Source organism: Phocoena phocoena, chromosome X (genome assembly GCF_963924675.1).
Source record: "Phocoena phocoena chromosome X, mPhoPho1.1, whole genome shotgun sequence".
Lineage (NCBI taxonomy): Eukaryota > Metazoa > Chordata > Mammalia > Artiodactyla > Phocoenidae > Phocoena > Phocoena phocoena.
Genome location: NC_089240.1, coordinates 127837501 through 127854469, shown reverse-complemented (window position 1 = coordinate 127854469; position 16969 = coordinate 127837501). Strand labels below are relative to the sequence as shown.

Genomic DNA, 16969 nt, shown 5'->3' with positions numbered 1-16969 from the left:
TGCGCCACGTGCCAGCCAAGGCTCTGGTCTCTGTGGGCCAGTGTCGTGAGCTCAACGTGTGCTTTCTCGGCGTAGATTCAGGCCCAGCGCTGCCTGTTGTTGTGGAAATGTGCATGTGTTCTCCTCTGAGCAGTCCACGCCACCCCGGTCCCGGCGCCGAGACCCGAAGCCCAGTCTCAGGAGCCGGCGTGGAGGACGGGATGGACGAGGTCACAGCCAGCGCCCACCCCAGGACCTGGGAGCCCACCTGCGACCTTCGGAAAGAAGACCTGGACCGGGACGGCAGGAGGTCTGCAGGAGACTTTCTGATACCAGCAGGTAACCCCTTTATCTTGGCATGGGAAGGAGAATGATTTAACAGCCTCTCAATAGTACGTTCCAATTAAGTAAGGCATGTTCAGGTCTGTGTTCTCTTTCTCTGATATAGGAAATATCTGGACTTAAAGGTAATCTTTAATTTAAAATTTTGTCTGCTTTTAATATTTTTATTAAAACGTTATCGAAAAGCCTCTTCTTCTGTGTCCCGAATAAAGCAAAAGAAATCTATTCTGTCACCAGATGACCACAACTTCTGGTCCGAAAAGTGACTACAGGCTTCAGAGCCTTGGTACTCCAAGCGTAGTCAGGGATCTGCAGCATGGGAGTCACCTAGCTTTCAAGAAACGCAGAATCTCAGGCCCACCCCGGTCCTCCTGAATCAGAACTTTCATTTTTACCAAGATCTACCAGATTTGCAGATTTCCAGTGCGATAACCTGAGCTCCCCCCACGCCGTTCTCTGGAACAGCGAGTCCCGCGGGCCACAGGGAAAATATTCCAGTCTTCCTTCTGTGGAAGAAATTTTCTTTGGAAAAGGGCGGGAGGCAGTTTGGGCACTAGGTGGGTAGCACTAGGTGGCTAGTACTAGGCTGTGAAGTCGAGGGAATAATGGGAGAATGTAATTCTTTGAAAGTTTTCGGTCTCTTGGTGAATACGAAACATTTTCGTGCCCTTGCATTTTTACCGGAAGCAGCTGTATTTCTGCTGTCCTCCCCTAGAAAACAGACCAATTAAAAAAAAAATCAGGATTTCATTTAGTAAGCACCCACCGGGCTTTAACTTTTGCACCCGGCCCTACGCTGACCTCTTGGAATATTCAAATAGGGAGAGCGACTGGTGACTGTCACGCCACAGCTCCCGTTCAATGGGGACTAGACATGCTAAACAAGAGCCAAGATGGCTGCTGGGCCTGGCGTGGCACGTGGTGGGTCTGGCGGTCTCCTTCCAGGGACCAGCCTAGGAATTGCAGGGGACCCTATTCCACACCTGACCCCGCGCACAGTCCAAGGCTGGATTCTGTCCAGCTCTGCAGTTTAAGGTGCCCCGGTTTAACTCGAACTCCGTCCGCCTAGTTGCGCACACGGGCGCAGGGCGGGGCGAGGGCTCCCCCTTCCGAGGGGGGGATGGTGGGCGCCACGCTGCTAGGGCGCAGGCGCGAGTGGGCCGTGTGCAGCTCTGCCGGGCGGGGGGGGCGGGGAGCGGGGGCGGGGGGGCGGGGAGTTTGTAGCCCGACAGCCCCTTTCCACGGGCTGCCGGCCCAGTGTGCACCGCGCGAGCCGTGGTAACGGACGCGTGGTGGTCGTGGTGCACAGGCGCTTCGGCCTGTAGGCATCTCCAGCAGGTACTGGTCGGGGCCCGGGGCACAGAGAGCCATCCGAACCGCGTGGGGTTCCGCACAGTGACCCTTGCCATCTCCCTTGGCGTCCCAGGGGTTGGTGGCTCCAGGTTTCCCCTGGAAATGGGATCCCACTACATCAGGCATGGCACCGCATCCATTCCGTGCCATTTCCAGGCACCGCGACCAGCCTAGGAATCGCAGGGGAACCTATTCCACACCTAACCCTGCTCACAGCCATTGGGGTCAGGACTAGTGGCTCTGGGCCTTATCCTAGAGGGAAAGTGGCTTCAGCCCTTCCTGCCCTGGCCTCCACCAACTTCCACTGACCACGTGTATTCCTGCTCTGGAATGAGGGATGTTTGAGGTAGCGGGTGTGTGAGGGGTCGTGGGGACTTAGGGAGGTGGGCTTAGGTGTGGGTGGGGACAACAGGGGAATGAGGGCGGGAGGCTTGGGGACAGTAGTTGGACTTGAGTGAGGTCAGGGCTTGGGACAGGGATGACGCTTGGGAAGGGGTGGGACATGGCTTGAGTGGGGGCAGGGCTTTGGCTTGGGTGGAGGCAGGGCTTTGTTAGGCATCGGACTTGAGTGGGGGATGGGACATGGGGAGGGGTGGGGCTCGGTGGGGGCAGGGATCGAACTTCCGTAAGCGTGGGGCTTGGAGTCAGGGGCTGGGCTTAGGTGGGGGTGGCGCTTGGGTGGGGGTGGGACTTGGAGGGGGGACAGGGATCAAACTTCCGTGAGGGGAGGCTTGGCGTCAGGGGTGGGGCTTAAGTCCTACGTCGTGCGTCAGTGGGGGCAAAGTTTGAGGGAGGGGGTGGATTTGAGGGCGGGGCAGTAATCACTGTAGGATCCCTCCCGTGCTAGCACTGTATACCAGTTGAGAAGTTTCTTTTTTGTTGTTTTTGAATTTTATTTTTTTTACAGCAGGTTCTTATTAGTCATCCATTTTATACACATCAGTGCGTACATGTCCATCCCAATCGCCCAGTTCGTCCCACCCCCACCCCCGCCCCCTGAGCAGTTTCCTGTATCCCTGTACCAGAGTGCCTCTGTAGGCTCAGAATTGGCACAGCCTGAGCAGGGGCGTGTGGGGTAGAACCAGAGCAAAGTACCTCTGCCTTGCCTTGGACAGATGCAGTGAAGCAGTACCACCTCCCCAGCACCGGGAACTGCCTCTGGGCCGAGCTAGAGGGCAGGCCTGGTGTTGAGTGTGGGTGGAATCCCCGTATCTGCACTGCCCGTGGGTCCCTAGTCAGCATGGTGAACAGCTGTGACGTAGACCTGTGTCGGGAGAGGCTTCTGTAACTTCCTGGCAAAAAGCGGGAGGGGTGGGGTTGCCTGCCAGGGTTTACAGGGTCTACAGGGTAGGGTCACACCTAGGGTGAGGGTTGTCTGTTTCAGCAGTGTGGCACTGTAGACCCTTTTTGGGTCCCTTTTCTGTCCCTGATTCTAGCTTCCACGCGGTTTGAAACGGTAGGCTACTGTTTTTCAGCACGTGATCCTTGCCGCCCACCCCCCATGTCCCCTCCCCTCCAGCGACAACAGGACACTTCTTTGGTTGGAGGCCAGTGACATCCCCTGTTGCTCCTTAACCTTTACCACATAGCACCCCTCTGCGATGGAAACCCATGGTCCACGCTGTTCTCAGTATCCACGGCAACACTGCAGCTTGTCACACGTTCTCCACACCCACCAGTTTCATTGCCTTGTGCAGAGAGAGCTCCAACCATCTTTCTCATTTGTCAGACATTCTCTGAGAAAGGAGGGAACTGCACATCTCCGTCCTCCAGCCTTTGCCCCAGAGAAGTGGGTACCAGGTGCCCTGGGCCTGAACAGCCCTGAGCCAGGGAGTGGGACAGCAGTGTCCTCTCCCGTTTGGCGGGCTTTGTCAGGCCCCTCCTCCTGACGCTGACCTTTTCACCACAGGCACCTGCAGTACACACAGAGGAGTCCTCGGACTTTGAGGAGGAGTGCACGGCAAGCCGAGGTCAGCAGGGAGGGGAGCTTGGCCTAAAGACACCTCTCCGGCAGATGACTGGGGAAGCCCTGAAAAGCAGGGCCTGAATCTCTGTGACCAGAAGTGGGGGTAGTGCGTGGGCTTTTAGTCGGGGTGGGAGGGTGGGAGTTAATGGTGCTCTCACCCCATTTGCATTATAGGCTGTGCAAACCCGGAACGATTCTGCCTCCACACTTGGCGTTGACTCAGAATTCCCTGAGTCCCGGTCAAACTCTGTGAGCTGACTACTGCCCCTAGTATTAGATCAGTCCACAGATAGTGGGAGCAATGCCTGTGAATCTGTTGGAGGATTGGTGCAAGGGCATGGACCTGGACCCCAGGAAGGCCCTGCTGATCGTGGGCATCCCTGTGGAGTGTAGTGAAGAGGAAATTAAAGAGACCCTGAAGGCGGGCTTACAGCCCCTGTGTGCCTACAGTGTGCTGGGCAGAATGTTCCGAAGGGAAGACAGCTCTAAGGCAGTTCTCATTGGATTGGCCGACCAGGTCAATTATGCCACGGTGCCGAGTCAGATCCCGGGAAAGGGAGGTACCTGGGAAGTGGTGGTGAAACCCCGTAGCCCAGATGATGAGCTTATCAACAGACTGAACCACTTCCTGAAAGCTGAGGGCCGGAGGATGGTGGATGTGGTCAAAACCCTGGGGTATAGCACTCGCCCTGAGGAGGTACAGCCAGAAGGCTTGGCCCAAGTCAGGCCACCAGACCTGCAGCCTCCGCAGGAAAGCATGTGGTACCGAAAACTGAAGGTGTTTTCGGGAAGCACTTCCCCAGGCCCGGGCGAAGAGAGCTTTGAAGCCTGGCTGGAGCAGGTGACTGAGGTGCTGCAGATGTGGCGGGTGTCTGAGGTAGAGAAGCAGCGGCGTTTGCTGGAAAGCTTGCGCGGCCCCGCCCTGTCCATCATGCGGATGCTCCGGGCCACCAGTGACTCCATGACCGTGGAACAGTGCCTGGACGCCCTGAAGCAGATCTTCGGGAATAAAGAGAACTATAGAACCTCATATTTTAAGTTGCTCCAGACCTTGCAGAAGCCCGGAGAGAGAGCCTCTGCCTTCTTGCTACGGTTAGAGCCCGTGCTGCAGGACGCCGTGCGGCACAGCCCCTCGTCAGTGAGAAGCGCAGACGCGATTCGCCTGAAACACACCCTAGCCCAGGCCCACGTGAGCACCGGCCTCCAGGGCAAGCTCAGGCTCCTGGATCAGCGAGGCTGTGCGCCCACCTTCCTGGAGTTGATGAAGCTCGTTCGAGACGAGGAGGAGTGGCAGACCGCCATGGCAGTGACCAGGGAGAGGCAGAGGCAGGTAGGAGGGGGCCACAGGGGCTCTGGCACCCAGGTAGCGGCAGAAGCCAGTGTCCCAGCCCCTCCGGTCATGGTGCGGGCAGGGCAGTTCCATGACATCAGCACTCAGACCGTCCAGGAAGGGGCCACCCTGCCACTGAAACGCAGGCAGGTGCCATGCTGCCCCGAGACTGGGGAGGAAGGCCACAGCCAGGCAGCGTGTCCTAGGGCCGAGGACCAGCCCCCGGCAAAGCAGGCGCCTCAGCCTGCAGCAGAAGCGTCGGGAAACGAGATGCGGGCTGGGGCCGTGAGCTACCCCAAGCCCTAGGAAGCATAGGCTCAAGATATCCAGGCACCCCCTCCCCTAGCAGGCAACACAGCTATTTTAACGAGGGGAAGGGGCAGTCCACAGAAACAGTGGGGGCCTTGACTGGGGCACAGGGGCAGGGCAGCCAGGCCGAGGCCCCGCCCCAGCCCCCTCAGCATCCACCAGCTGTTAGGGACTCCACCAAGCAAGCCAACATCAGCTCAGGGAGGCACCGGCGACACAAGCGGGGAGCCACCATACGCAGCGCGAGGCGTACCCGAGCCTCAGACAGAGACCCCAACACAGCAGAGGCTGAAGAAGGTATAGTCGGGGGCTCTGGCGTCAGCCCTGTCTTCTGGCCACCCTCAAACGCCCACCCTGGGGGCTCTGAGCTACGGGTGTTGATGGGCCCCCAGGCCACGCGGGGCCTAGAGGCGCCTCCCCCGGGGCCGCCCCTGCCAGAAGGAGCCGGCGCTGGCGCTGGCGTGGAAGGGCTGTGGCGCAGAGAGGAGATGCCCCGGAGGGACACCGCAGGGTCCAACTTCAGGATCATCTACACCGCTCGAGGGGAGCCCCGGGAAGGCAGCACCCTGGAGCCTCTGCGCAGGTGAGGGCAGGAGCAAGTGTCCTCCCCCTGCAGCCTGAAAGGGCAGTAGGGGCAAGGACAGCAAACACTGAGGAGACGATCCCACGCGAGAGCGTCAGGTCAGCTTGGCAGGCAGGGCGCTGAGTACCTGGTTGCCCAGTACCCCACAACTGGCTTTGGTGTGAGTGGGGGTGCAGGGAAGCGTTTGTTCCGAAGGAGGAGGAGGAGGGAGACTTGGAGAAGAGGGGGAGGGGGAGGGGCAGGAGGGGCAGGGGGTCCGGGCAGGGTCCAAGAGAATTAGTTGGCGGGAGGAAGGAGTGTTTTGTTCTCCCTAGGTTTGTGCATGGCCACTGGAGTCCTGGGACTGGCCTGGAGAACCACAGCTCACCAGCTGCCAATGCCAAGGCCAGCCCCAAAGCCTGCCACCTGGGAGCAGCCCTGAGTGGCCGGCCCCGGCCTAGGTGAGGGGCACCTGCAGATGGCTGCCACCCACACTGGCCTGGGAGTCGTTAGGGGCCACTCAAGGTGCCTGGGCCTCCCTCCTGAGAGGGGACCCCTATTCACCATCCCCTGGGGCAGGTGGCCCCCTGTACTGGCAAGCCCAAATGTGTCCCTGTAGGCCCCAGAGGGACCCAGGTATCAAGGAACCCCCCAGCCCCCGCTCCCCTGCCCCCAACACACACACCCTAGCCATCGACCCCCCCGCAGAGCCCTGAGGTGCGCCACGTGCCAGCCAAGGCTCTGGTCTCTGTGGGCCAGTGTCGTGAGCTCGACGTGTGCTTTCTGGGCATAGATTCAGGCCCAGCGCTGCCTGTTGTTGTGGAAATGTGCGTGTGTTCTCCTCTGAGCAGTTCCCCCAAGCCCTGCGCGGCGTGGAGACCCCGAGCCCAGTCCCAGGAGCCGGCGGGAAGGACGGGATGGACGAGGTCACAGCCAGCACCCACCCCAGGACCTGGGATCCCACCTGGGACCTTGGGAAGGAAGACCTTGACCGGGGCTGCAGGAGGTCTGCGGGAGGCCCCCCAGGGCTTGTGTTCTGCTGGGCCACCCCGTTGTTCCTCGGGACTCCACGTCCCCGGCTCGGTGGCGCGCGCCCTGCTGTGGGACTGTCCTGTGGCCGCCATAGGGCAGGGCCGGGCCCCGGGCATGTGGGCCAGAAATGGAGGGTCTGCCCTGCGGGGAGCGGGCATGGCCGGCGCCCATCTTCCTGACGAGAGGCCACCCGCGGGGCCCTCAGGAAGGGAGACTGTGGGGAGACGGAGGGCCGCCGGGTGGGGTGTAGCGGAGGCACCGTTTTGAGGACCCGGGGTGGGGCGGGACCCGTGGGCTCCGGTGGCCGTTAGAAGTTCCTCTGTGTGTTGTCATGCCCTCTGTTCAGTGGTTTCAGTCAATGTTTCTGTTTAATAAATTTCCCTGAGCGTTTCATCTGAGTCTGGCCTCTGCTGTGGGCAATGGAGGGAAAGGGATGCTGTGGTGGGGTCATGGTTGGGGGCAGCAGCAGTGGCCTGGCACCCCGAGTCGGCACGGAGGTACGGTCCGGGCAGGGTCCAAGAGGGTCCGTGTGGTCTCCTGGGCTGGATGGAGCCGGGCAGCAGGGCCTTGTGGGCACGGGCCCTGGCTGGTTGGGTCCCCGGGAAACTCGGGGAGTCCCCGGGAACCAGTGGGTTAGGCGTCAGGGGGAGGAGGAGGGACGGCAGGCAGCACCAGAAGCTCCAGGATCCCTGGCAGCTCTGAGGGGGCTCGGGGCACCCAGACGGTTTAGAGAGGTCACGTGTGCCCTCCCAAGGACCAGCCGGCCACAGAAGGGTCCGGGCGTGAGGTCAGAGGCCCCTGCCAGGAACGCAGTGCAGGATTCCGGGGTGGGGGGTGTTTGCCCACCTGCCTGAGATCCGTCTACCCCTGCCGGCCCACAGCGGCCTGCCCTGGTCTAGGCGCTGAGGGACGTTTGGAGACCTGGGGCTATGGGGTGGCCGAGGGAAGGAGGGCCGCCCAGCAGGAGTTGCAGAGCCCTCAGGCCCTGGGTGGGGGCACAGAAAGGCAGGGAGATCTGTCCTCCACTTTAAGTCCTGGGCGGGGCGGCTCCCCGAGAGGCAGGGGCGCCCCCACCCTGTCCCACTCCCCTGCATCACTCTTGTGTCCTGGGAGCAGGTAGGAGGCGGGGGTGGGGGTTGGGGTCCTGTGAGTGGGAGGCTGTAGATGGGGCCCCGGGATGACCCCTTCCTGCCCAGAGGCTGGCTCTGTACCCCCGGGTCCCTCTGTGCCACCTGAAGAGGGCATCGGCCAGGCTGGAAGGCACTGATGATCCGGGAGACCCCTCCCAGAGGGCCGCGGCCTGGGGGGCAGTTCTCGGCGGCGGCTGTCATCGGGTTAGGAGCCAGGAACCGTCTTCCTCGACATCCCTCGCCCCTGCCCCACACATCCCCCCCACCCGGGTCCTACCTTCCACCCCAGGGGATGGATGAGCCTGGTGCAAATTGGGGGCTGCCCTCCATCTGCCTTTGAAAGGATTCAGAGTCTTTGGGGGAGGGAGCAAGGGATTGGGCCCCTCCCTGCAGGGTGCTGTTGGGAAGGAGGTCCCGAGGGCCATGCCTGCAGCCTCCTCGGCCCAATGGGCTTGGTCCCTTATTGTGGGGACACTTGGATGTGTCCCATCATGCTGCATTGCAGGATCCAGGAGAGGCCCCAGGTGGGGCCCGTGACCGTCAGCAGGGCAATGGCAACCGGCCCCTTTCCAGAAGCTCCTGAGCTTCTGGGGGCAGGACAAGAAGAGAGGGGATGGGAGGGGGCCGGTCCCTTGTCTCTCCCTTATTCAGAGTGTACCTGTGTTTACGTGTTCCCTGGGCAGGTGCGAGTGTGTGTGAGTGAGTGGGAGTGTGCAAGAGAGTGTGTCAGAGCTCGCAGGTGAGTTTGAGTGTGTACTTGAGGGAGTGGTGTGTGTCACTGAACGTGTGTGAGGGTGTGTGTGCATGTTGGGTGGCTGGTGGTTTTGAGTCCTCCTAGGGTGGCGAGGGGCAGCCACTTTCCCGCCTCTCCCACGGCAAGGGCATCCCAAGGAGGGCCGGACCCGCCAGGCAGGCTGACCCAAGAGGGACCCTGGGAATCAGCCCTCCTCCTCCTGGGCCTGGCACAGAAGAGAGAGGACCCCGCCCCCAGCCCCCGGAGGCCCCTGCCTCCCAGCCTTTCCCTGGTAGGGGGAGGATTTGGAAAGAGGAATGTGCACTTTTCCCCCATCGGCTCCCTTTTTCCTTTGCCTGTTCAGTGGGACCACCCCTCTCCCTGACCCCACCCCCACCTGCTGGCTCCTTTGCCTAGGGCCAGTAGGCAAGGTTCAAAGACCAGGTGATCTCAAGCCACTTCCCCAGGCCTGGGAGATGGACCCACATCCCCTGGCTGCTGGGGGCCCCCAGAGCTGTGCACCCCGAATTCTTCCATATCCAGGTGGGCCCCGTGCCCGGGAGCTGGCTCTGCCCTCTGAGATTTTCCCCACTTGAAGCCCCCATCATTTGGGGTGCAGCCCTTCTCAAGGCCGCCATCCTGCTCCAGACCCCACGTCCTCCTCCTGGGGCCTGGAGCAGGGCCTGCCTCCAGGGCCTGAGCTTGCTGTCCCTGTACTCGGGGGTGGTTCCTGTGAGCACTTTGGCTGTCAGCACCTCGGGCTGCCCTGCTTTTTCCACAGCTACCCACCTGGGCTCAAACTCATGGCTGTCTATCTCACAGTAGAAAGATTTAGCTCTCTATCTCCCCAGCACCTTGTTGCAAGCCATGGTCCCCATCACGAAGATGGAAGTTCAGCCCCTTCACCAGATTGCTCTCCTATGCCAGAGTATGGCTGGGGCAGATTTCTCTCCACCAGGGCTGCCAGCAAGCCCAGATTACCAGTGAGTACCCTTGTGGCCTGTGGCGCTGTTCCAGGGCACGTTGTACTGCTGAAGACTGGTCCCTGACCTTCTCCCTGAGGCCAGCTCCAGGTGTCCCAGCACATGGCCACCTGGGCCCTGCACAGGGTGATCCCCACGCTGCGTGCCGTCCACACTGTGCTTCTGTGCACTGTTCATGGCAGTGCTTTCCACGGCACTACCGCACCTTGCTTCCAGTCCCACGGGGCAGTCTGAGAGCCATGATCCCACCTGGTGAAACAAGGGACAGCAGAAACCTGGCACTGATGGCCCCGGAGCACTACAAAGGTGCTGAAGGGTTTGGAGCCTGGGCGAAGGGTCAGCCCTACACCCAAAAGCTTGCATCTCTGAGTACTGACTGTACCAGGCACTGGGCTGAGTCCCTGGGCCCGCACTCGCTGCTCAAGTCCTTAGAGGAGCTCTGGGGGACAGGTGAGCACTGTTACGGCCCCTCTGCTCCTGTTGAGAACACTGGGCACAGGAGGGTTCAGAGACTTGCCTGAAATGCCCCAGCTCGTCAGCAAAGGCGCAGGGATTCCAGGCTAACCCGGCACACCGCACAGCCCCGGCCCTGGAAAAGCAGCCACAGCCCTGGCTGGAGACACGTGGCTAGCAGTGCCAGTCCTGGATACACACCTGAGGGCTTCGAGGCACATTGTTAGTGGTGACAAGGGAGTGATGGCCCCTGGCCTTCCGCTCCTCCCTGACCCTGGCCCTCTGCCTCTTCCGGGGCAGGTGTTGGGGTGTCTCTCTGGCATCCCCTGGGAGGTCACCCCTCACATCCCCAGGGCCTCGCTGGGTATCTCCTTGTGCACTGCAGTCTGTGCACACAGCCCAGCTGGTTCTCAGGCAACACAAGCTTGTTTCTCACAAGGCTCCCCACCCAAGTGAGAGGACAAGTGAGGGTGGCCAGGTCCTGCCAAAAATGGAAAACGAGAAGGAAGAGAGTGGCAGAGGGCCGAGGTGAAACCGAGACAGGCCATTCAGCTCACGTCCCTGAGCCCCCGCTCTGGACAGCTCGCCAGACGCCAGCTGGGGGCCTGCGAATGTGGGCTCCAACCCCAGATCCTGACCTTGGGGGGGCCCCGTGCCCCCTCCCATGTGCTGTCTCATGCGGCAGCTGCCCACAGGCCATGTGATGCGGAGACCAGCGCCCGGGCTCTGCGGGGGGCCCAGATGAGGTGGGGCACCAGAGGGGGGCCGGATCGGTGGTGCGGGTGTGGGCTGTACGCCAGGCAGGGAGGACTCAGACCCCCACCGGCACCCCACCCGTCTCGGGAGTCAGGCTCCATGGAAGAGGCCAAGGAAGGGGCCGAGAAGGGGCCTGGCACAGTCTTGGAGTTGGAGGGGGCCTGGCACAAGTGGGGACATGGCCAGATGGGGCTGTGCAGGAAGGCGGGGGTTGCCCTGCGGGGCTGAGCTTGAATGAGGGGACGTCTTTGACCACCTCATCTCAGGGCCTGCGGGGTCCTTCCCGGGGCGGGACTGGTCCCCGGGGGAGGCCTGGGGAAGGCTCCAGACCGGCAGCAGGGCCTCGGGGCGAGCAGGGCCGAGCCACTGCCCACATGTGTGCTCCAGCCCCCGTGCCCCTGCCAGGCTGTGGGACGCAGCCCTCATCCTGCAGCGCCTGTGAGGTTTGAAACAAGGACCTCCTGTCTCCCTCGGCTGTACTTGCTCCCAGGACCGTGCCTCCTTGACCCAGAGCCTAGCACATACCCTGTCCTTGGAGGCCCTCAACCTTGTCGAGCACAGCCCCCAGGGCAGCTCCCCCCAGCCTCTCATCTGCATCCCTGGCTGCTCCGGGACAACTCCTCCCTCTGTGGGGCTCCAGGGGTGCAGCTCCGAGCTGTGCAGGGGGCGGGGCCTCTCTCTAAGGCCACAGAGAAGAGAGCTGGGCACAGGGGCCTCCTCCAGGCAGCCCCTGCCACCCCTCGGAAGGGTCCTCCCTCCTTCCCCATGCGGACCCAGGTTTCTCTTCCTTCTCTTCTTTCTCTCCAGCCCTGTTGGGCTCACCCCTTCCTCCAGGGCCCTTGTTCTACAAGCTGGACCCAGTCCTCTCCCTTCTCCCCACACTGTCTGCCTTTGCTGTAGCCCTCAGCCCCGTGACTCCCTCCCGTGACTCGGGGGCTGCAGTGGGGCCAGGGAGGGAGACGCTCCACAGGGAAGGCAGAATTGTATTCACCAGCACAACCACTAAGAAAATAACTCAAAAATATAGTAAAAGAGATGAGAACACATGAACATGGTACACTAGAAATGATCTGTTTAACACAGAGGCCATAATGGAGGAATAGTGGGACAAAAATGACATAAGACATATAGAAAAGAATGGCAGACATAATCCTGTGTTATCAGGAATTACATTAAATATAACTGGATTAAGGATTAAAGATGCCCAACTTCGTTTGTTTTCAGGGAAATACGAATTAAAACCACAGTGAGGCCAGGTATTGGCGCTAGTAGCCAAGATGGCCGCTGCCTGGAGTGTTTATGAGGTTGAATGTTCCCCAATATGTCTGACACCAGTGTCCATGTTTCCAGGGTGAGCTGTAGCCACCCCCCACCACTCCAGGAGACTCTCCAAGACCAGCAGAGCATGTCACCTCGTCTTAGAGCAGCCTTTGGTCACAACCTCAGGAGGTGTAAGCATGCTGGGGATGGCAAAGATGGAGCTGCTGACTCTTGTCTCCTCAGACTCTGGCTCAGGGGAGATAAAGGCACTTGTGGAAAAGGATTCCCAGTTTTGTAGAGACAAGGGTAGCAATGCTGGAGAACCTCAGGCTCCCTCTATGCCTGGAATAGCCGTGGGGGCTGGAAATGATTCCCAGGGATCCTGGACTTGTGGAACACACCTCCCAGTGTGTCCTAGAAAATATATGGTTGAGATTTGCAAGGCAATGGAGTTCCTGCTAAAAAGATGGCAGTCGTTAGCTGATAAAATTCGGTTTTACTGTTTAATGTGACATTGTTTTGCCCAAGGGTGGGTGTGGAACCATTGGGAAATGAATGAATGAATGATCACGACTAGTAAAATGGGATTCTTAGAAAATCGTTTTCCCCTGTAAGATGTCAAATATTTGGGGCTTCCCTGGTGGCGCAGTGGTTGAGAGTCCGCCTGCCAATGCAGGGGACACGGGTTCGTGCCCCGGTCCGGGAAAATCCCACATGCCGCGGAGCGGTTAGGCTCGTGAGCCATGGCCGCTGAGCCTGCGCGTCCGGAGCCTGTGCTCTGCAGCGGGTGAGGCCACAACAGTGAGAGGCCCGCGTACCGCCAAAAAAAAAAAAAAAAAAAAAAAAGATGTCAAATATTTTAGTGAATCCTAATAGAAAAATATTTTATTTGATTTTTTAAAAATTTGTATTGGAGTATAGCTCACTTACAATGTTGTGTTAGTTTCAGGGGTACGGCGGGGCGAGTCAGTTATACACGTGCATGTGTCCGTTCTTTTTCAGGTTCTCTTCCCATATAGCTTGTTGCAGAATGTTGAGTGGAGCTCCCTGTGCTGTACGGTGGGCCCTTACTAGTTATCTATTTTATATATAGTAATGTGTATATGGCAATCCCAGTCTCCCCACTTATCCCTCCCCCCTTTCCCCTTTGGTAAGTATATGTTTGTTTTCTACATCTGTGAGTCTGCTTCTGTTTTGTAGATAAGTTCATTTGTACCATTTTTTTGGATTCCGCATATAAGCGATGTCATATTAAAAAAACACACAATGAGATAGCTCTTCACACCAACCAGGATGTCTGGTATGAAAAAGCTGGACAGTAACGTGTTGACAAGGATGTGAGGAAATTGGAGCATAAAATGGTGCAGGCACTTTGGAAAATGGTCTGGTAGTTCTTCAAAAGGTTAAGCCTAGAGTTCTCATAGGATCCAGCATCCACTCCTAGGTACCTATCCAAGAGAAATGAAAAGATATGTTGACACAAAGACTTGCGCAGAAATGTTCACAGCAACATTATTCATAATAGCTGAAAAGTAAAAACAATCCAAATGTTCAGTAACTGACGAATGGATAAATAAAACGTAGTTTATCCATACCATGGAGTATTATTCAGCCAGGAAGAATAATAACGTACCAATACATGCTACAACATGGACGAACATTGAAGGCATTATCTAAGCGAAAGATGCCAGATGGAAAATGCAACATATTTGATTCCATTCATATGAAATGTTCAGAAGAGGTAAATCTATAGGGAATGAAAGAGTAGTGGTTGGCAGGGCCTGGTGGAGGGAGAATTGTGGGGTAACTACTTAATGGGGACGGGGTCTTGTCTGGAGGGATGAAAATGTTCTGTAGCTGGATAGAGGTGAGGCTACACAACACCGTGAAGTTGTCCACTTCAAAAGAGTGAATTGTATGGAAAGGGAATTCTATCTCGATGTAAAAGCAGGTGATTTCTTTATACTGGAGACTACCACAGCTCCTGAGTCAGCCCACAGCAGTGCACACAGCAGTGGATGTGGAACTGCAGTGCCGTCACCGCTCTTCCCTACACACGCGCCATGTGCGCATCCTCACATCACATCTGTGCAGCGCTCGGGAGTACCACCCACGGCCAGTACTACAGGGCACAGGCGAAAGGCCACATCCAGCTCCCCCTGTGCCCATCACTGAGGATGATGAGACCACAGTGAGGTCACTTGGGATCGCTTTCCCATGTAATCATTACATGTTAACATATGAAAAAAGCAACTGGAGCAAACTCCCAGAAGTCCGCTGTCGCCTGAATCAGTTCAGCCCTTCACCACCCCTCTCTGAGAACTGACGTGCAAATGTTCTGGGCAATTCTGCAGGCATGTTCCCAGTGATCCGGAATCACTGAGAGGTGCTGCAGATGAAGGGCTGCCCTGGAGTTGAGGTGGCACTGGAGGAAGGGCATGTCCGGCCTGTCACTCCATGCCCCCTGCAGACTCCTGCCTGGATGGGACACGTGTGTATCTACTTGTGTCCCTGCACCCCCGGGGTCTGATTGACAAGTAGCGGGCGCAGGATGGGGGCTACGGTTCCAGGGTCGGGTCCTGACTCCTCCCAGAGGGGGGCTGCTCTGGGAACAAACGAAAAAGCAGGCTGGCCACGTGGGAAAGGGCCCCTGAGAGGGGCAGGAGGTGTGCGTGCCTCTCCCTCCCCCTCCCTCGGGCAGCTCTCTGCCAACCATGCCAGGCGAATCCCGTGATTTAGCGGGAGCATAGGGTGATTGATGGCCGACAGGTAGAGTGGCCCAAGTGGCCTCTCGGAGGCCCTGGAAGGGGCATGCCTGGGAGCAGGTGGGGGAAGAACCGAGATATACCTGGGTAGAGGCAAAGACCCTCTGGTACTTGGAGATGGAGGGTGGGCCCTGCAGACCTCAGGGCCCTGGGCTCTGACTGTGGGCAAGTTCCTGCTGATGCTGGTCTCTAGGCGTCCCCCAAAGAGGGGGGAGTGCCTGGGGGGCCAGAGGAGCTGTGAAGGCCAGAATGGCCTAGAGGGAGAGAGGGAGGCATTATCCTGCCTGCCCTGCAGGTGGTCCCCATGGTGACTCAGAGCCCCGGCAGATCTAGTGATGCTAGACACACTTGCATAGGACACACTTGCTCAGAGGAGAGGTCAAGATCCTGGGGGTCTGTTTCTTTCATTGTTTACCAACAAAGGGCCCCACGCTTGGTGCATTCCTCTCCAAGAGATGGAGGCATTCAGTGGGGTTTGTTGCTGGCCTGTTTACTCACACCTTGGAGTTACTACTCTGTTTGGCAGGGCCGGCACCTGTGCCACCAGGCACCCTGATAAAGGTAGTGGTGGCAGGAATGCCGCTGCCCTCACTGAGTACTCACTAAGGGCTGGGCATCTCCTTAGGACTTTGTAGGCGCTGGTGTCCTATGTTCGGGCAGCACAGAGCACCTGGGGCTGAGTGTGTGTGGGGTGTGTGTGGGGGCCAGAGAGAGATCAACTTCGATGACACGGAACTCAGTCTGAGGGGGATCCACAGGGCCTCCCTGGAGGAGACGTGTTCTGAGCTTGGTCTTAAAGGCCCAGCCAGGGCTAAAGGGCGGAAGACTAAGGGAGAAGTGTCACCAGTTCTGTCAGAGAGGAGATCCATGTGCACCATGATGCACGTGTTCCTGGAGGGCCTGGCACACCGAGAGAGGCTGGAGAGGCAAACAGGGACTGGTAATGAAGTTTTCCATAATCAGCAGAGAGCTCTCTTGATATCTGCTATGGAGGCGCATTCTGTGCAAAAATGCATAACGGTGGTCTGCATCAGGAGAGAGGCGGCCAGCTCCAGTTCTTGCAAAGGAGAAGCCTGCAATTATAAGCCAGGATTGGCTAGAAAGCAATTTGGAAGACCCCAGCCAGCCGACACTGTGCAGCCTTGGAAGCTAGGCTGTGCCTGGACTCCCGACCCAGGGCAACTGTGCATAATAAGTGGGCACTATTTTAAGCTTCGAAATTTGTAGCTATAGGGTACACGAGGCTGAATTAGGTAAGTGCAGCTCCTTCCCATGGGTGTGGCTCTCTCGTCATCAAGGCCACATGGAGTGGTGGATGCGGGGCTCAGCCCTCCTCAGTCTCTGGGCTTCCTTTGGTCAACTTCCAACTGTTTTCCTGGCTCAACTCACTACAACAATTCGGCAGTGTTTCTGCCCTCGTTTGTCTTTCTTTACAAGATCTCCTTCCCTAAATTCACTGACCAAACTCATTTCATTCCTAGCAACGCTTCTCATCACTGCCAGCTGCATCTTTAAATGGCCTCGAGGTCCCAAGGTTTAGAAGGTTCTGAATTTTGGAAGACTCCATGTTTTTCTTCTTTCTCTTCCTCCATATGCCCCCTCCTTTCCCAGGCCTTTGGTGCAAGGGTATTGGAGTTGGTTCTAAAATTTGCAGGTCCAGACCACCCTTCCCATCTGCGTCATCTGAGCAGTGCTGACTTAACGCGAACTGGCTCCCCCAGCCCAGCAGACACTCCCGGTCTCTGTGAGGTCCAGCAAGAAACTTAACATCAGAAGACCCAGGTCCCTAAGTAACGTCTTCAAGCACATGGCGACAAAAAGCAACAATACGATAAGGGATTTGGGCCTGAGAATCTCAGCTTTTCGTTATCATGGACTGAAATATGGAATTGGCTTCTTTGATTTGAGCTCCATGACTTTAACTCATATCTCTTTCCCATATAATTTCTCTAACTTGTGCCATTGTCCATTGTGATGGGTTGAATTGAGTTCCCCCTAAAAGGATATGTTGGAATC

At 58.1% G+C, this 16969-nt stretch overlaps 1 protein-coding gene across 1 annotated transcript; it reads left to right on the top strand.

Annotated features, from left to right (window-relative positions):
• The first annotated feature begins 3941 nt into the window (after positions 1-3941).
• On the top strand, positions 3942-5276 carry LOC136143102 (paraneoplastic antigen-like protein 5). Its single transcript, XM_065901390.1, has one exon. It carries the CDS (start codon positions 3942-3944, stop codon positions 5274-5276), a length of 1335 nt encoding a protein of 444 aa, XP_065757462.1.
• Positions 5277-16969: the final 11693 nt, after the last annotated feature.

Excerpts from the sequence above, each read along its gene's own strand:
- LOC136143102 (XM_065901390.1), top strand. The coding sequence starts at position 3,942 with ATGCCTGTGAATCTGTTGGAGGATTGGTGCAAGGGCATGGACCTGGAC.